Below are 19,747 nucleotides of genomic sequence, written 5' to 3'. Positions count from 1 at the left end.
TCTGTCTGCCTCCTTTCTCTCTTCCTATCTCTACCATCTTTCTTCGTATCCACGACAACGGCCAACTGGTGATATTAAGGGGTTCATTGTCACCATTCCCTTATGAATTTGCTTTGTGAGAGACGACATTCTGCGAATCCAGTGTTATTTCAGATAAGTTTTTCCAGTGACAACAGTGATGGAGCATCAGAGCTGGTCCCCACATCACATGTGGAGGTGGTGGTACACCAAAGACATTCATATTACAGCAATGTACAATTATCGTAACGCGTTAACATCATATAGACGATTTTGGTAACCTTCCACATCTCTTCATTTTCCACTTCCAGTGCTCCCCTCCCACCGTTCCGTTTTTAGTCTGGATCCAGCTCCACCTCTGCTGTCGTTTATTGTACTCCATTTGCATAATGAAGCCCAGGCTTAATTAAGATCCCACTGGAGTCTGGAGCCAAGGATGAAGGAAAGAAGGACGAGGAGGAGGGGAGGGGGGATCCGGCGTTCCTTAGCTTATCCGCACGTGTCCAAATAGGAGGCACAATTTAAGGGGGGAGTAAAGCGTTGACGAGCGATTAAATCGCTAATTATGATCGGCTGTTAGAATTAGTGTGTGGCTGTTAATTAGCTGCAGATGAGATGCCCAGACAGTTGCCCGCCCCTGACGACTGCAGCACCCTCCCTGACTGGCAATAGAGAAACACAGCTTGACACCCTGGAGATGATGCCAACACATCCCTCCCTTTAGCACACACAGCAGTCTGAGGGGATATCCCTTTAAGAACGTCCCAGGTGTGCATGTGCAGGAAAGAGGCTCTTCATCATCCTTGTCCACCCACTCCCACTGTTCTTCGTTAAGCACAAAAATCCCCATTTTTTCTTCTTCTATATCCTTTATTCATTTTGCTCATTATTCCTCCTCTTCCACACTCTCTTCCTCTTCATCATGGAATGGTACGATCCCTTGTAGTTCTTTGTAATGGGCAGCAGCTTCCTTCTAGTGCAGCAGTTGGCACTGAGCTGGGTTGGCATCGAGGAAATGGTTTTTGTCCCATACTCCCACCACAGTTGCATTTGGCTCTGGTTCAGACCTTCTGCTACTATTTTGTGTCCGCATTTACTACGCTTTTGTACAGCTTCTGGTGGCGCCTGTGAATGCCTCCCTGTTTGCGTTTGGCATGGTGCCATCTCTGTTCCTGGTCTCTCCCTTGAGGGGATGCCATCGCCAAAACATTTAAGGCATCCGAAATGTTCTGCTCACCGTATGGAGGTTTCTGTTTGCAAATGTGTGTGTTATGTTGGCTTGGCAGCGTGCCATCTTTCTCCCTGTGCCCTTGCCGCCCCTGAAAAGATGCCATCACAGATTCGCTGGCAACCGTTGCCTGGGCACCTCGTCTTGGCTTTGTCCAAGCAAACAAACGGCGATTAGCAGCAAATCCTCAGAGGTGAGTCCCCCTTGTCTTTGACTAAGACAGTCCCCTGCCGACCGCTTTGATAGCTTCGGGTATGCCACGACTGCAAGCTGGCATGGTGCCCGCTGGCTGGCACGCAGTGGCTGGCATGGAGAGAAAGAAGAGTCGAAATGTGAATGAAATGCAGGATTTTCCACCGACATTTTTCTCCGTAAGATCAATGGTCATCACCGACTTAGACCTTACAATTTCATAGTTTCATCCATTTTTCTCCCCAACATCCTTCTATGCTTCCCTTCATCCATCTACATCTGAGTCATCCCGTGTCTGCTGGCATCTTGCTCACTCCTATGCTCTGCTGTTCTCTGATATTTTCTATATCTTCTTTCCTCTGCCCGCTCTGCTGTTCGTTTCGCCCCATTGTGCCTGTGCCAAGGTGGCACCATGCTAGCAGTATGGAGGTCTGTTTCTCTTCCTCTTCCATTCTTATTCTCCTCGCCCCTTCGCCCATGCCCATGCCCGCCCCCGCTCAAGTCCTGACTGGATGGCACTGTGCCAACCTGCCACCGCCATCGCTCTCATTTGTAGCTCATCCCTCCGTTGCCCTTCCCCCTGTCTCTACATTTCCATCCCTCTCTCTTCCCCTCATTTCATTCATCCACTTTCTGAATCATTTACCCTCTCTGTGTGTATGAAATGCTACGTTTGTGTATTTACACAACATTAGTTAATTGACACGTGTACAACTTTTCATTTCTTAAATGCGCGCCGCAAATCGCTGGTCTTTGCTGTCATTTGGGAGACTTTTTTTGGCACCTGAAGGAATGCTCTGAGTGACTGCCCTGTAGGTAATTACCGCAGCAGTTACTTATTCCACCGAGACAAGAGGAGAAAGACGAAGAGAGTTTGGATAAAGCTTGTGTTGTTTTAATTAACTTTTACCAACCCCCCATCATGTGTGCTTCGTTTCACATCTCTAAGCGACTTGTGCAGGTTGTGCTTGTTCACACACGTTCTATACAGCAATACCATTGATCGGATTGGCGCAAAAAAATCGATTATATACCATTGACCTCACCCACTTTACTACGATGACCCTTGGTCCCTTGTTTTTGTTATTTTTCCACTCCTCTTTAAAATCTCTCGTGTCAGACAAAAGCTGCCAGTGGTGGTGGAGCTATTAAGCAAATACTCTCATTAGTACACAAAACATAATGAATATGTAAATGATGTGTGTAATTTATGCATGGGCTGAGAGACTTGTTCTCTTTTCAGTCCTCCATTGTATTCACTCTATTTATATCCCCTTTCCTTAAAACTTCACACTCTTACGCCAATTTTCCTCCTTTCTTAGACCACATCCTGTGAATGAATCCATGGGGGACTTCTCTGGGACCCACTATTGTCTCTTTTATTTAGTGTTTTTTTTTTTTTACACATCTCCCCTTGCCTTTAACCATGGTTTGTAGTTTCTAATAGTCTCTCAGAGTCTCTCTGTTCTTCTCTGTGTTTGCTTCTTTCTGCTCACAGCCTGTCCTCTCCAAAAACAAACCCTGCAGTGACGCATTAAACCAACAACTGAGTGTTTGAACAAGGTCTTTCTTCCAGGAATATGAATATTGAATAATCTATCCACTAAATCACATCCACACTAGGCTGTGTTGTACACTGTGTTTTCTCTTTGTCCCTCCGTGACTGTGTTGATCTTAATGTGTGGTCCAAACTGTGTGGTAAATTGAAGCGTGTCCTGATAGATGGTGAGTAGCCTTGCTCCTGTCTAGGATAAACACCTATAATACTCTGGCTCCCTTGGCAATCACCATAGCAACAAACCATGGTACCCACGTGAGTTGCATAATAAGATGTTCTCCAAGACCAAGGACCATAAAGCGGCGACAAACTAGACACCCGCAGCAATGAATGTGAATCAGAAAATAACCCTTCAAATGTCAAACTTCACCCCTGACTCATTCCAGACCAATCTTTTCTGTTTATCAATCAGATTGCATCACACAACACACACTCTCAGATGCTCATGCACCTTCTCTCTGTCTCTCCAGACCTTAACAGGTGCTGATGAGCCGCAGTCAATGATTGTAATGAGCTATCGATCACCGTGGGAAAACAGAGGGACAGAGAGGGGTGAGGGAGGTAGGGGGAACCAGAGGACACACACACAAACAGAAGGAGGTGGACTGCCAGAAGAAAAAAAAACTTCAAATGAACTAAATGGAGACAAGCTACCCGAGACAGGGTATCAATACTTGTTTTAATCAAGTCCTTATCTCCTATTGTTTTGCTTAAAAAAGAATATAAGGGAAGGTGCTTTCTGCCAGCACAGGCTGAAGGGAAGTGTTAGACTCAGAGCGGCTTCTGGACGGGCTGATCTGCTCAGGATGACCATGCAGACATGCTTGTCATGACCGAGTCCAGATGCCAGTGAATGGCACTGACGCAGTATCTCTATTTTCCTCTCTTTTTGTGCTGTGTGCATGAAGTGGAGGCAGACAGCTTTAGGGAAGGGGGAGGTGCGTTGTGTGTGTGTGTCGTGTGTGTTGGCTGGCGTTTCAGATAATGAAATGCAGCAGGGAACAAAGAGCTGGGGGCCCCTATTCTCTGTGCTGCAGCTTCATTTTCACTCCCGTCAGTCTATGATTCTTCCATACCCTCTTTCTTGTGTGCGTGTATGTGTGTGTGTTTATGTTTGTAGGAGCGGTTTGTTGTGTGTACCCGTGTCCCCTCCTCCTCCTGTTAGTATTCTGCATGGCAGATCCCCCTAATGTAATAACTGTGTCTGCATGTCTAATTTACAGCAGGAGAGAGTAAATAGCCTGTGGTTAATTACAGTACGTGTGTGCGTGTATGTGTGTGTGTGTCTATGCATGTGTCTACATGCGCGTGGGTGTGTCAGAATGATTTATGAGTTGCAAATAGCTACACCAGTGGCCCGTTTCTCCTCACTTAGTTTTTAATCTGTCTTTCCATTAATTTTCCTGGAGACGTTATTATGGTTTTATAACAGTATGCACGAGGATGCACATGTGAGCGCACGTATGTGTTAATGAGACAAAGGTGTGGACATTTCGTGAGGATCGAGGCTACCTGCGCACCTGAGCTGTGCTTTGCTTCTCCCTTGTAAGAGTTCTCCATTTCCCTTCCTTCCTTTCCCTTTTTCTCTTTTCCGGTGCTTCATTCACCCTCTTCATTGAGAGCCACAACGAACACAGATCTTTATTGACAGTACACGGTAGAACATGGAAACAGCAGGTCAATCCGTTTAGCCCAAGGGCCGATACACCAATTCACCAATTTGTCAGTGTTAGTTTGAGAGAGAAAAGCAGCTAATCTCTCCTCTCTGCTCTCTATTGATCACACACTTAGACTCCACTTCTCTGTCTAAACACTATTGATTCTCTCTCTCTCTCAATCTCTTTCTCTCTCTCCCTCTCTTTCTGGCTTGCTCTCGCCACATACCACAGCTCTCAACACATCTTCTCCTCACACACTCTGACTTCTTCTCAGATAAAAGCCTGAATAATTGAGACTGTATGTCCTTGTACATGAAGCCCACCCCCTGAGTCCCATTTTAGATGAACACTTGAGAGCATTTTAGCATGAACAAAATAAGTAATACAGTGTTATAAATGGACCTCATCAACAGCACAAAGCATTTTAGAGTTTGGTCCACAAGTGTCACATATTATTGTCCCCTGCTGCGTACGTTCAAAAGCTTATGCATGGTCTCATTAAAAAAATCAATTACTTAGCAACCCTTCTACAGCTTGAATACAGAGCATGATTAAAAATTCACTGCTGGGTACATTGTCTCCTGGCTTTGTTTTTCAGTCTCACATCACAGGGTGCACTTGAAAAGGACCACATTCCTGTCAAGATGAAGGCTATGCAAAAATTAAAGAACGATTATCTTACGGTAGATGCCCCCCCCATTTTTTACATCAATTCAAATTGAACCAAAGATCTCTATTTGATTGGATTTAGCGTGTGTGGGCCCTTGTCATGACATATTTTTGTTGAGATGTAACATTTGGCAGAGGAGTGATTACACTGTTGATGAGACGATGAAAGCGATAGAGGGAGAGGGAAGAGGGAGATACTCATGGCAAAAATAGATATTCCTGGAGCATGTGAATCACATCTATATCCCTCTAACCTAATATCAAATTAATGAAATGTAAACAGGGAATCCCAACTGTTACTCAGTCAACATCCAGGCACCCATGGGTTTCACTAGCCTCCCTACATAGCTCTGATTTATTAGACTTGTACATCCCCTACTGGTGATACCAACCTATTACAAGCCTTTAGCTTTGCAGGTTACACAACACAAACACATGGCTTGTGTAACTCAAAATCAGCTGTTTGGTAACCGGTGCTGAGGGGTAGGTTCAGGACGTGGAGTGCATTATGTGTTAAATATCAGAGCCTAACCTATGCACAAGACTTGGATTAACGCACAGCAGCTTTGCAGCATTTAGAGCTATAATTCTTCGTGACCGTTTACCTTAAGATGCCTCCTTCAGCAGCGTCTGGAGCCGAAGATGGTAAAGTCTTGGTGAGGAAGATGTTGAGGGAAGTGCTGGTGGGTCGAGAGGATCCAGAGGGGTTTTTCGTGATGTGTGTGTCCGCTCTGGGGCACCAGGAGACCCGGTCACAGTTTCTGTCCCTCATCCAGCCCCTGTCCACGGCCAACAGTTCCCTGCACTCCATCCTCACCTCCATCTACACGGAATATTTCAATAAGGTAAGTGTTTGTTCAATATGAATATAACGCCGTAGCACATTTCAAATCCTGGGCTTCAAAGTGGTTCAAAGTTACAAATGAATTAACTACGTGAAAAGAAAACAAACTTAAAGAGTAATGCTCAATTCAAGAATTAGCTAACGTTATATTTTAATTTTGGTGGTAACCAAGTATGTTTGAAATTACTTTGACAAAATAGCAAGAGAGTAAAATTGTTTTTATGTATATAAAGTTGGTGTTTTGTGTTTTACTTACCTATTTAAACTGCATTTATGGATTTTGGGCCACAACAAGAGGCAAAAGACCCCAAATTAGCCCAACCCTTGGGCGAAGTTGTCAGCGGCTAACTAGTTAGCAAACAACTAGCTAGGTAACAAAGTTAGCGTAAGTTGACGTTAGCAAAAATAGAGCACAATGGGCAAATTAAAAAGCCACTTTAATTGGTCTTTTAACTGTTTTTTAACTCGTAGCGTGCTAATTATGCGAAAGTTTTTTTGTTTTTTTTTTTTGTTTTTGTTTTTTTTTTACCTTTACCCGTCTCCTCTTTACGAAAACGCTAACTAAGCTACCTGACTCCCTGCTGTGTAGGTATATCAGGTAAAGCTAGCTTGTGTTAGCTTCTGCTAGTAGCAGGAGCCCCAGTAGTGGCATTATTTTTACCTTCCTCGGACGCCATACTTTGAGTTGAAAGTTTAGAAGTTGTAGTTAGAAATACATTAAAGTGTAATTTATTGAAAATTAATGTATCAACAATACTAATTCCATTACCTGAGTTTGCAAAAATTATAATTAAGCCACCACCTCAGGTCTGAAAACCACTAGTATTAATAATAAAACATGGTAAGATTACCACCATTCTTGTATGTCATGAAGAAAAAAAAAAAAAAAAAAACAATGATTGAAGCCATTAATCACGAATCTAATCACCTTATCACTCAGGTGTTTTCACTTATTGTAAAACTTAAAAATAATTGCCCGGGCTACTATTTGCTTAGATCATGGAAAGCAACATGCCTATATTTGGGACAGGTGTCTTTATCTTCCTGGTATGCATTTTTAATTTCTCTTTGTTATTTGGGATCAGTAGGATTCAATAAGTATAAAAAAAATTAACATTGTCAACCATAATAAAGTCCTTCAAATAAGTACTTCCTAATTAATAGTGTCTTAGCTTATTATTGTTGCTAAAACTAGTCAAATTTCAAACATAAAATCTGATCAGGTTGTGGACCTTGTTCACTTTCGTGTCGGGATCGGGTGCAGACTGACTTGGCTGAGATGATAGCCATCTTGTTTTTACAAGGAATTAGTGTATTGTGCTCTTACTACCACAAGGTTGCACAAAAAGTGTCCACAAATGAGGACAACAGGTCTAAGTTAAGTAGAATGAAGTATAAGGTCAAGTAAACCCAAAATGTGATGTCCTCATGTGAGGACACAGGGTCTCAGGAGGATTTGAGACAGGACGTTAATTCCTTTCACACAAAACTGTAAATCAGCAAAGATCAGGAAATACAATCAAATTGTTTATAAAACCAGTATGAATATTACTTGTTTAAAAATTAAGCCTCAGATAATATATTAATTATGAATCATTCATTTGATCTAGCTCCGACAGACAGCGCATCAGAAAGAGAGTGAATGATGCACTTGTAGGTTACGGCATCCAGCATACTGAAACAACACCACTTTATCCTGTTAAAACAATACTCAAAACTTGATTAAATTTTTATGAAAAACCCTTTTGATTCCTTAGATCCAAAGACCCTTACAGACTAAAGGAACATTGATAAATTACAGGGTAATCGAGGAATGGAGACATAACTTGAGGTAGCCAACGACCCGGATTTGTACTTTCAAAGAACCTCTTAGAAAAAGAACTGCTTGGCAACCAGACCAGGCATCTAATTGAGACAGGGGTTTATTTGTCAAGATGTATAGCCACAATGGGCTAGTAAAAGGGACTGGGCGTTTAATTGGGACTAGGCTTTTAACTGAAGTTTCATGGTATTCTAGTCAGTAAGAAGAGTAGTTCCCAACCCTTTAAGTGATCGCTTTTTCTATCATTGAATAAACTGATGACCCCTGACTATGTGACACATTTTATGGATATTTAATACTATATTCAATGCATAACAATAACAGAACAGAACAACTGATAAACAGCACAATTTACTAACATAGTGAACAAAATAAATGCTTTGTGAATATGGTTTGTGTTCAGGTCTTCACCGTGCCCTTATACTGTCAGATTATTTATAAGTTTATATCTTGAACAATAATGTAAACTTTAATAATAACAATTCCATTCAGTTTTCTTCAAAGAAATGAATACAATGCTGAGATATAGGCTTACTGTATGATTTTTAAAAAAAGTTTCTTACACTGCTTAAAGCCAAGAAGGCCTCACAACCACCCTGTGAAGCTTAGGTGACCCATAATTTGAGCTGGGACTGCCAGATATGGAACCAGTGGATTAGACCCCTGCTCACCAGAGTTCTGATGAGAATTTTTTTTCCATAAATACTAAGTACTAGTAAAACAAACAAAATAAATACATTTATGTAAATACGATAATTATCATCATCACCCTAGTACTAACAAAAATGGCAAAGGTGTAAGCTATCGGAGGAGTCAGAGAAATATCCGACACAGTCCAGAGAAGAGGTCTAATCAGTTTGAATAAGTGTGGCTGTCTTAGGAGTGTGTGGGTCTTTTTGATGTCAAAAATACAATAAGAAATTTCAAGTTGACACTGTTGACAGCAACCTTTATAGTTCATAACAAAGAATATCAAATCAAAAAACATGTATTTGTCACATTTGTAATCTTACACAGGACAACATGTAGTGAAATTCTTTTGTGCCTAGCAGCTACCAAAGAGAAACATTTCTGCATAGATTTTGCACAACGTCACCCTTGGTGTTTAGAAGGTATCATAGAAGGTACAGTGCATACATAATTGCTCTGTTGTAGTTATTTTACCAGAAATAATCATAATGGATTGTCTTAATTCAATTCTAGACAGAAGATGATGAACTGGAACTTGCACTGGCTCTCTCTTTACTGGAAACGAAGGATCACCAGCTGTCAACCCCTGGTCAAGAGTCCCGATCACAGCAACCTGGAGACAGATTAAATCAGACCCAACTAACAGGTGTACTTGGCAGAAGAGAAAACACCAAACCGCCACAAACTGGAGCCTGGGTCAAGACGAGCACACCACAGACAACCCAAGAAACTGACCTTCAAAAAAGCACACGCGTTGAGACAACAGGAACAAATCAGACTGTGTGTGTCTCCAGACTGTCTGGCTCACTTTCCAAGCACGACACGGTTGAAGAAGGTGATCAAATGATGGATGATGGAGATATGGATCCACCAGAAAGACCAAAACGCTCAAAGAACAGGCGACAGCGCCGTAAGGGCGCTGGCCAGCAGGTCGTAGGTTTGCCCCATTCTCCATCAGCAACGCCACCAGTACTGCTGTGGTTCAGGAGGGACCTGAGACTCGGGGACAACCCTGCTCTCATTGGCTCATTGGAGGTTGGTGCACCTGTCATTCCTGTCTTCATCTGGAGCGCTGAAGAAGAGGAGGGACCTGGGATCACAGTGGCCATGGGAGGAGCTTGTAAGTTGATTACTGTTAGTCTTAATCAAAGGATATTGCATCACTGCTCAAGATTGTTGTCCAATCACATCTTCTCTTTTCTAACAGGTAAATACTGGCTTCATCAAGCATTATCCTGTTTTTCTTCATCTCTGGAGCACATTGGCAGCCACCTTGTCTTCCTCAATGCAAATGGATCTTCTCTGCGTACCCTGAGGGAGCTAGTAAAAGAGACGGGGGCGAGAACAGTCTTGGCTAACAGCCTTTATGAACCCTGGCTGAAGGAGAGGGATGATGCAGTGGTGTCAGCCCTCCATAAAGATGGTGTTGAATGCAGGATGCTTCACTCGTACTGTCTCAGAGACCCTTACTCTGTCAGCACGGAGGGTGTGGGACTCAGAGGTTAGTCACAACAAAATTAATTTGCTGTACTGAGATTCCTTAAATATTTGTGGTAAACATTAAAGCTTAAAACATGTGGTAATACAACTCCTGTGGTCTTTTTCTCTTGGTATAGGAATAGGTTCAGTGTCTCACTTCATGACCTGCTGCAAAGAAAACCCAGGGTCTGGGTTAGGAGCCCCCCTGGACCCTCCTGCATCTCTCCCCACACCTGCCCACTGGCCTCAGGGTGTCTCTTTGGACACACTAGGCCTGGCACGCATGCCCCGCAGGAAGGATGGCACAGTGGTCAGTAACCACAGCAGAGCTATATCCCAACATTCACTTAAAATAACATCATGAAACCCTCTATATATTCGTGTGTTCATTTTGGCTTTCAGATTGACTGGGCAGCAAACATTCGTAAATCCTGGGATTTCAGTGAAGAAGGAGCATGTGCCCGGCTGGAGGCCTTTCTGAATGATGGTGAGACACCTTGCGTACACATAGTAAACGTTAATATACACTGAGTTTGGAGGAATGTTAAGAAGTGTGGCATTGATCTAACAGTATTTTATGATTGTCCCATGTCATCTAGGTGTGTATAGATACGAAAAAGAGTCAGGTAGAGCAGATGCACCAAATACCAGCAGTCTGTCTCCCTACCTTCACTTTGGTCAGCTCAGCCCACGCTGGCTGTTGTGGGATGCCAAAGGGGCACGCTGTCGATCCCCAAAGTTCCAACGCAAACTTGCCTGGAGAGATTTGGCTTACTGGCAGCTGACACTGTTTCCTGACCTCCCCTGGGAATCCCTCAGACCTCCATACAAGGTAGACATTGGCTACAAATGCCTTGATGACACATATAACTCTCTCCATCAGTAATTAAAAGCCTTTATCACACTATGAAGAACTAACATAGCATTATTTATATACTGATACTTGCAGGCTCTACGGTGGAGCAATGATCGTGGCCACCTGAAGGCCTGGCAGAAAGGGCAAACAGGCTACCCTCTGGTGGACGCAGCCATGAGGCAGCTGTGGCTTACAGGCTGGATGAACAACTACATGAGACATGTGGTGGCATCGTTTCTCATAGCATATCTCTATCTGCCCTGGCAAGAAGGTTACCGCTGGTTCCAGGTGAGATGTGCAGGCACACAGCCACAAAACTCACAGATATCGAATAGCAGCGACACACCTGATAATAAGTTCTACCTACTACCTGTATCCAATATGCGTGTTTAGGACACCCTGGTGGATGCAGATGTTGCCATAGATGCTATGATGTGGCAGAATGGAGGCATGTGTGGTCTGGATCACTGGAATTTTGTCATGCACCCCGTCGATGCAGCAATGACCTGCGACCCCTATGGCAGCTACGTGAGGAAGTGGTGTCCCGAACTTGCAGCTCTGCCTGATGAGCTCATTCACAAACCCTGGAAATGTCCTGCGTCCATGCTTCGACGTGCTGGTAAGGAAGTTCTCATTGTAAGGCTGTGGGTCTTTTTTGTATTGAAACGTTACCTGAAGTATGCAGTTCCACACCTTGTCAAACAAATCTCCTTGCTGTCCTCACTGTTTAGGTGTGGTCTTAGGCCAGACATACCCAGAGAGAATAGTCACAGACCTGGAGGAGAGGAGGAGTCATTCTCTGCAAGATGTAGCTCGGGCACGGGTAGAGTTTGGACAGTACGTGGACAAGCGCACAGGCTCTGACTTGGTGCCCCTGCCCCCACGCCTACTCTCTGAGACTCTGGGCTTATCACACAGGGATGGCGGTGTCGTGAGAGAGAGGAAACAGTTCCTGTTGCCCGTTATCACCCGCATGGAATTTAAACACCAGCTAGAAGATCCAGACGCAGATGCCGCCTCAAATCCCTACAATGCTGTTCTGAAAGGATACGTGAGCCGTAAGAGGGATGAGACCATTGCCTTCCTTAACGAGAGAGACTTTACTGCCAGTGTGATGAACGAGGGAGTTCAGAGAAAAGAGAGGCTGGAGAGCGATTATCGCAGAATGGAGGGACTTCCTCGACCTCCTGCACCCCGGGGCAGGGCCAGACGAACTCCAACAGCCAAGGACAGGTTTTCTATCATACCTGGTGGGGCGGTTGCTTCACTCAGGTGACCCAGAGATTAACGTTTACAGGATCTACGTGACCAAACAGTTACTAGCCGTAAAATGCACAAGTACAAAATGTTACAGAACAAAAGTCTTGAAGTGCAAAGCCAAGGCAAGAACAAAATCTACACTGGACCCACAATCACCCATCAGTAATGTTCTGCTGGGAATCCTTGGGTAGCGTAGATGCCACTGGACATGCACCACCTTTCCAAAGCCAAGTACACCCCCTCAGGGCAGCGCAGTGCAGGACAAGGCGACACCACAAAAACTGTTGAGGAATGGCTAAGGATCATGACATGTCTCAAGTTTTCGACCTGGTCTCTTTATTTCCTAGACCCCAATCTAATCAAACATCTGTGGGGTGTACCAGTACCCAACCCTCCGGACTCAATGGATCCGCCGCTAACGCAGGGTGCCAGACACCAAATGACACACCCAGAGGTCCTATGTCCATACTTCTACAGGTCAGAGGCCCCACTGCGGATTGGACTTGGCTCTGACCTGTAGAGGCATGGAATCAGGACCTCTGGAGTACTGGTATTTCCCACCAGTGGTTGATTGGATTTTGAATTTTGGGAATTTGGAGGCCAGGTTGACAGCTTGAGCTCTTTGTTGACGCAATGGTGTCAAGTGGCATCCTCATGAACGTCAGGACCATAGACTGTATACAAAGATAGACGACACATCTCCACCTACCCCCATAGTACAGGAGTCAAGCTAAAATATCCCAGATACAGCCGCTGCCATCTTCCTCTGGTGACATAATTTGGACCCAGAGTCTGCGCAGGAGCGATCTCTGCGGTATCAAGTTTCCCGCTCAAACACCCAACCAAAACTGAATGGTTTCCTAGCAGAACACAGCATGTAACACTTTGATCAGTGTTATTCACTTCACCCGTCAGTAGTTTCATTATTGTTAAGGAAATGCTCCTAACATTTTGTACATCTGGTATTCAGTATAATCTCAGGTATTTTACCAGCCTAGATGAAAAACACTGGGTCAGCTCAGCCAATGTACTTGACATCAGTGCAGCTTCCTTTTCAGGGCCCAGTCTGTATTTTTGAACACACAAATCTGAGGCATGTTTCACATAAATATACACAGATATTACAGTTTTGGTCATAAATGGGGGGAAAGGTGGTCGGTGTTTCTCAGCAGATCTTTTACAAATTAAAGGCCTTTTTTTGTTTACAAACTGATGTAAACAGCATCAGGAACATTTTAATAAGTTGACAGTGTTTGTATTAAATTAAGTCAACTTGGAGGTGGTATCAGGCTCCAATACATTTTGAATTTTGGTGTAGGGGCTACCTTTGGTTTACATTTGTGTAATGGGTTATGTGAATATAACTGGTTACTGAAACTGTTTTGGAGTGATGCAAGTGTCTTACATATGTAAAGTGAGTGTGTGTGTGTGTGTTTTAACTGAAACTGTTTTATGCAAATGTCTAAATATGCAAAAAACATTTAAACTATGTGATGCTCTGACATAACCTCAGGCATATTACCTGTTCACTACCCGTGTTATACCAAAGATCTTGTGTAATCATGAGTGAGTCTAAGTTTTGGAAATAAAAAATGGCAAAACACAGTGTCTCAGGAAATGTTTATTTTCTAATTCACAGGTCCCATGTCTACAGTTTAGCCGTCGTACATGCAGTGTAGACCAGCATTATTATTAATACCATGAAGATCAAAGTGCTTTTTAAAGTCTAACAAAGTCCTACAACAGATATTCAAGTTTTCCTTCGACTGGAACGTGTGTAATCTGTTCTACTGACTGAATCTCAGTCTCTTCAGTTTGGGGATTTGAGGCTGCAACAACTCAACAATAGATGTTTAGTCAGTGCAGACTGACAGGTCCCCTAAAGTCAGTCTTTAACAGTAGATAAAGGAATCCTAAAGTTCACAGCTCTACAACACTGGCAGGTCAGCACTCTGGAGCTCTTGGGCGCCACTGTTGGATGCGTTGTAGCTGACACAGGCACAACTTGTGGATCTCCCTGCCAGTGGTGTTTGAAAAGGAGAGAGGAAGCATAGCACTTATCAGGAGGTGTTAGGTTAGTCCTCAATGGAGCGGATGTATCTCTCATAGGCTGCTTCGTCCATTAGAGCATCAAGTTCTGCAGGGTTGCCAATGGTCATCTTCATCAGCCAACCTATATTGAAAAGGTTAAAATCAGGTTAAGCTATGAGTTAATGACCATATCAGTGTTTCTGAATACTTTAGCCCATTTTGCATAAGTCACATATTTTTGACATCACTGCCATTATTTTCCAAAGCACTATTTTCCAGGTGATAACCTACTTATTGATACATTGAGCCTGTTTGAGATAGGTAGTCCATTACCATCAACAATATGTACACCTAAAAATTCTTCAGCGCAATGCATTCATGCAGTAATAAAATCATTCTGACAACAGAAAAAGCAGACAATATTCAGTCTCATGGATTACTGTATAAACCAAGTTACGTCAAGTCTGTAAATACAGTTTCATATTTGTAAATTAAAAGGAAACTTAGTTGCACTTTGGGGGAGTAGGAAAAGCACATAAATCAATGTAAAGCACAGGTATGCCATGAAGAATGGTTAGCAGTAATTTAAAAGAACTTGTGACCTAGGGCTACAACATGCAAAGTTACTGGTATGGATCAGATGAAGACAGAAGATGGGTCACACTTAAAAGACACAAAATATGCCTAAAGGTTCATTTTAACAGAAAAAATAATGACATCAGATTGGATAAGGTACAAGCTCTCAATCTTCACAACAGGCCTCATCTCCTATCCTAATGTGGCTACCTTCTGTGTCATGTTGCATTACTGCCATCTACTGGCGAAAAAATAGAGAAGCTAGATCCCTGAAATCTAACAGCCCATTGATGTGAATTATGATGATTGGTTAAAAAAAAGTAAAAACACTGTACAAATATTTTATCAGTGCATATGTATTCATTTTTCAATCCACAGCATATTAAATTATTATATTTTTGAACGAGTACATGCAAAGCATTTATCTATAAACATTAGGTTTGGGTATAAAACTTGTTTGTTGTTTCAACACAAGAAGCTCCCCAGTGTATTAACTCCAAACACTGACCAAATTTATATTGCAAGATATACACCGGTCAAACGACAGTGGCAGTAACAGTATTTAGAGGGTAAACAAAGACTAGCGTCAATGTACAAACTGTATATATGACCTTAGACTCCAGTGCAGAGGGTTGTCAATACAGTCAAAAATCATCCTACAACTTTGCTTCCGTTTCCTTCACATTAGCCCAAAGTAATTTTGGCTTCTTTCACTTTCCAATACCTTACTCGAATAACAGAATGACCTACATGGACTATGTACCTTTTAGAGATCAGATTTAGGGCTTTTTGCCTTTATTATAGTTCAGCTGGAAAGAGACAGGAAAGAGGGGAGAGAGAGAAGGGGGGGGGAATAACCCGCAGCAAAGAGCTGCAGGTTGGAATGGAACCCAAGCTGCTACCTCAGCCTACATGGGGCACACACCAACCAGGTGAGCTAGAGGTCGCCCCTGGACTAAATATGTTTTGAGTGTCCTTACCATCTTTGTAGCAGGATTTGTTGACCAGACCAGGGTTATCTGCCAGTAGTGTATTGACCTCTACAACTTCTCCGGTCAAAGGGGAATAGAGTTCACTTGCAGCCTTCACACTTTCCAGAGCTCCAAACTCATCTGTCACAGGAGATGTTAGAAAGAAGTGCATTCACATCAAAGTTAGAGCATTTCAGAAGTGTGGCAATGACACAGAGGACACATGCAAATATAGCTAGGTTATGTTGACCTAGGTTACGTGTTTGTGGTTTGTCTACATTTATTTGCCCAAACACAGGTGTTACAAGCATTTTACAACCAAATGCATTTATGGCAAGTTGCCATGCAAATGATTGTTTCCCAACATACTTTGTCTGAGGGGAAAATTATGTAGCTCTTGCTTTAAAATGCAGAATCATTTATTTTGAGTCGTGTTGTCACAATATTGGAATTTAAAACTTTGATTCAATACTTTGGAAAGTATTCATATTCAATATCACTTTTGAAACCACAGGGAAAATGGACATTGTGGGTACACAATTTACATTATTAATTAAAAATTAAATACAATAAGGCTAACATAACAATGATGACTTTTTTCAAAGTTAGTAGCAGAATGACTGTAGTGAATATAACAGTAAAACAAAGCGAGAAAGCACAGCTGGTACTGATAATTTAGAATATTAGTCTGCAAATTGTGTTTTAAATATTCAGAATCTATATGTATTGATGCATCAATATTTGTGACAACATTAATTAGGATTATTACTATTTAAGTATCCATGTGTTGTAAGGTATGTTGTGTTGGAAAAACTTAATACATCTATAACATTTCAAAACTGCACACAATCTCTTGAACCAATAGGCAAAAATAATACCAATTTATCCTGCACGTCATTTCTGATGCCCTCAAGTTGAACTAAAACAAGATTTTATTTTAAACTACTATTCATACAGGAAATTGAACATTTTAAATCTGTACATTAAAAGCAAGTTAAGAGTAGTGACCTTGCTGCCATCTATTGAGTAATAACAGTCAGGGTGTGTACAGGTATCAGATAGTAAAATGTAATGCTTTCTAAGACCCGTTCAAGACACCTTTTAAGCAAATTTAGGACAGATTTTTGGGACAAATCATGTTTTACTTATTTAAACAACACAGGGAAGCATTGCAGGGAAGTAGTATATATGTGGTCTTGTGCAGAGGTAAGTGTTATGTAGGAATATGGTTATTGGAGTGAGTTAAGCCAACAGGTAAGTGCAAGTATGAAGCAAAATGACAGTATTATAGTTTTTAAAGATTTATAACATTACAAAGGTGGACTTTTATACAGAAAGCTTTACTCATTTTCACAAGATGAAATTGAAAAATGAAATTAGATAAAATGTTTGTAGTAGTTAAGACCATTGAGACTATTTAATGACCTTTAAGGCCTTATTGTTGTAATACTGAGTTTAAGGCATTTAAGACTTTTTTAGGACCTGTAGACTCACTGGCAGTAGTGATACTGACAACATCAGATAATTAATCATGTGCATTTGATTAAAAAAGAAGGAAACGCATTATAACAGACGCATGCAACAGGCTTTATTAATTTCATATTAGTACTTTACAGGTGTGTAATGTAATGTAAGCCTGAGCTACACTCCTCTGATCTTCATACCTTGTTGAGCCAGCTGTGTTCCCACCTCTGGCAGTCCACAGTAAACTACATCTCCCAGAGCCTCCTGCAAGGAGCAGAAACCAAGGTCAAAGGTAGTAGCATAACTGTTTACTTTGTGTTGCATGATCATGCGTGTGTCTGTGAGTGTGCGCACCGCAGGGACCGCAGGAAACTTACTTGCGCAAACTTGCTGATACCGACAGTCCCAATTCCGTCCTCTTCTACTCGAATCCATTCGTGCTTGTCTGTGAACTTAAGCGCTGCAAAATAACACAACAAACTCAGAACACAAAACGCCTCCCAGCAGAAGAGTTTGAAGTATTGTGCGTGAATCACAACCAGAAGAAAAACGGACAAACATGCAGCAGCGCCGTCAGCTCTCGTGTCCTTTTCTCTAGCTACCGTTACCCTCTAGCTACCGAAAATGTTAGCTAACATGCTACATTAAGACACATTCACGGAGGAATACCTGCTGTTAATCGACTAGACGTGGCTAGTGTTCTTCCAAAATAAGGTTTAGATGCCAGCCGTAAGGGTAGAAGTGTTGCCGAGCGGGTAAGTAAAGGCAAAACTGTGAAAAAGTTGGAAGAGACGGAGCGGAATAGCCCACAGGCGGCCATGTTTGTCGCTTACTGATGAGAGCGAGGGGCTTCTTCTTCTGTGATGTTTTACGGCAGCCGGCAGCCGCAACGTTACACTGCTGCCACCTTCCGGAGGTATTACATTACTGCGCCATCTTAATTTAAGATCTCTTACTTGTTCATTGTAATGAGTAAAGGTAGGCCTCTCTCCCTTTTGTCTCCTGCTCCCAGTACTTTAGCCATCCCAGGTTTATCTTTTATTTATTTTTTTTATTCATTTTTTCCCCTCAGATTTACATAATAAGAGCTTCCTATGCCAACTTGTCCACCTTTACTCTGCACTTAAATGTTTAATAAAATATGGCATACTGGTATTTCTTCATTTCCTGATGTCTTGCCAGCTTTGGTAAACACCCTTTTTAACTCTCCCACTTCTCTCTGCCTCTTCTTCCCTTCTCAGACAATTTAGCCTATTAGAGCTGTGTACCTTTTCTCCTAGGGATGGATATTAGAATGGATTATCAAGGGTTTCTATGGTCATATCACTATTAATCTGATTCAAACGTTCATCACGGTCTTCCTTTAAGGTTCAGTGTGTAGGCTTTGGGCGGATGTATTGGAAGAAATGGAGAGTAATATAATAAGAATGTTTTCTTTAGTGTATAATCACCTGAAAATAAGTATTGTTATGTTTTCGTTACCTTAGAATGAGTCTTTTATATCTAAACAGGATGCAGTTCCTTGTTCACATAGTCCCCCATGTTGCACTGCCATGTTTCTACTTTAGTCTAAAACAGACAAACCAAACACTGGCTCCAGATAGGGCCATTTGTGCTGTCTCATCAGCCACCGTATATAGCAACCCCTCCACGACAAGAGGGTTGGAAAAACACTTTTTTTTTATACTTGAAATTTATTTATTCAGTGTTTTGACCAGTTATAATCACTTCGCCCATTTGTTTTGAGGAAAAGACCTCTGCAGATATTTCAGCTCCTGGTATAAACCTCCTCAACAATGAACACACAGCCATACATCGCCGTGTCTCCTGATGACACAGGGCCAATTGATACCCTTTTAAACTGTATTTTAGATATCAAGTCATGGATGGCAGTGGATTTCCTACAGCTCAACCAGGACAAAACAGAGGTTTTAATTATTGGTCCTGAAGGCCAGAGAGAGAAACTTTTACCAAAACTACAAGATTTTAAACCTTCACAATGTGTATAGAACCTGGGCGTCATTTTTGACTCTGAGCTTAGTTTTATTCCACACGTAAAAAAATGTAACAAAGATAGGTTTTTATCATCTTAAGAATATAGCCAGAGTCCTCTCTCAGGCTAACACGGAGGTGCTGATGCATGCTTTTATCTCTTGTCGTTTAGATTACTGTAATGCCCTGCTCTCTGGTCTTCCCAAAAAGACCATCTCTAACCTGCAGTTACTTCAAAACTCAGTCGCAAGAGTGCTGACAAGGACCAGAGGGCGGGCGCACATTACACCAGTTTTAAAGTCGCTGCATTGGCTCCCCGGGTGTTTCAGGATAGATTTTAAGGTTCTTTTATTAGTTTTTAAATGTCTTAACGGCCTTGGGCCATCTTATTTATCTGACCTGCTTTTATCATATCAACCCTCGCAGATCCTGAGGTCCT

General features: G+C 42.2%; 2 protein-coding genes across 2 annotated transcripts; one reads left to right on the top strand and one right to left on the bottom strand.

Moving 5' to 3' along the window:
- The first annotated feature begins 5,809 nt into the window (after window positions 1–5,809).
- On the top strand, window positions 5,810–13,841 carry si:ch1073-390k14.1 (deoxyribodipyrimidine photo-lyase). The gene is made up of 9 exons (XM_049573874.1): window positions 5,810–6,168; window positions 9,193–9,799; window positions 9,887–10,180; window positions 10,296–10,468; window positions 10,561–10,645; window positions 10,758–10,990; window positions 11,108–11,302; window positions 11,408–11,633; window positions 11,746–13,841. Exons 1-9 carry the CDS (start codon window positions 5,935–5,937, stop codon window positions 12,288–12,290), a joined length of 2,592 nt encoding a protein of 863 aa, XP_049429831.1. The 5' UTR covers window positions 5,810–5,934; the 3' UTR covers window positions 12,291–13,841.
- Window positions 13,842–13,882: 41 nt separating this feature from the next.
- Window positions 13,883–18,152, bottom strand: LOC125887224 (glycine cleavage system H protein, mitochondrial-like). The gene is made up of 5 exons (XM_049573893.1): window positions 17,986–18,152; window positions 17,694–17,776; window positions 17,517–17,580; window positions 15,862–15,993; window positions 13,883–14,447 (listed from the first exon to the last, which is right to left on the bottom strand). Exons 1-5 carry the CDS (start codon window positions 18,134–18,136, stop codon window positions 14,350–14,352), a joined length of 528 nt encoding a protein of 175 aa, XP_049429850.1. The 5' UTR covers window positions 18,137–18,152; the 3' UTR covers window positions 13,883–14,349.
- Between the last annotated feature and the right edge of the window lie 1,595 nt (window positions 18,153–19,747).

The sequence above is a fragment of the Epinephelus fuscoguttatus genome, linkage group LG4, assembly GCF_011397635.1.
Source record: "Epinephelus fuscoguttatus linkage group LG4, E.fuscoguttatus.final_Chr_v1".
NCBI classification, from domain to species: Eukaryota; Metazoa; Chordata; class Actinopteri; order Perciformes; family Serranidae; genus Epinephelus; species Epinephelus fuscoguttatus.
This window is presented reverse-complemented; position numbering and strand designations above follow the sequence as displayed.

What these genes read in the sequence shown, in the direction of transcription:
- si:ch1073-390k14.1 (XM_049573874.1), top strand. Translation starts at nt 5,935, where the DNA reads ATGCCTCCTTCAGCAGCGTCTGGAGCCGAAGATGGTAAAGTCTTGGTG. An exon ending in GGAGGCCTTTCTGAATGATG is followed by an intron (nt 10,646 to 10,757) that starts GTGAGACACCTT and finishes CATGTCATCTAG; the next exon opens with GTGTGTATAGATACGAAAAA. An exon ending in CCCTCAGACCTCCATACAAG is followed by an intron (nt 10,991 to 11,107) that starts GTAGACATTGGC and finishes TGATACTTGCAG; the next exon opens with GCTCTACGGTGGAGCAATGA.
- LOC125887224 (XM_049573893.1), bottom strand. Translation starts at nt 18,136, where the DNA reads ATGGCCGCCTGTGGGCTATTCCGCTCCGTCTCTTCCAACTTTTTCACA. An exon ending in GTATCAGCAAGTTTGCGCAA is followed by an intron (nt 17,581 to 17,693) that starts GTAAGTTTCCTG and finishes TGCTCCTTGCAG; the next exon opens with GAGGCTCTGGGAGATGTAGT. An exon ending in AACACAGCTGGCTCAACAAG is followed by an intron (nt 15,994 to 17,516) that starts GTATGAAGATCA and finishes CTCCTGTGACAG; the next exon opens with ATGAGTTTGGAGCTCTGGAA.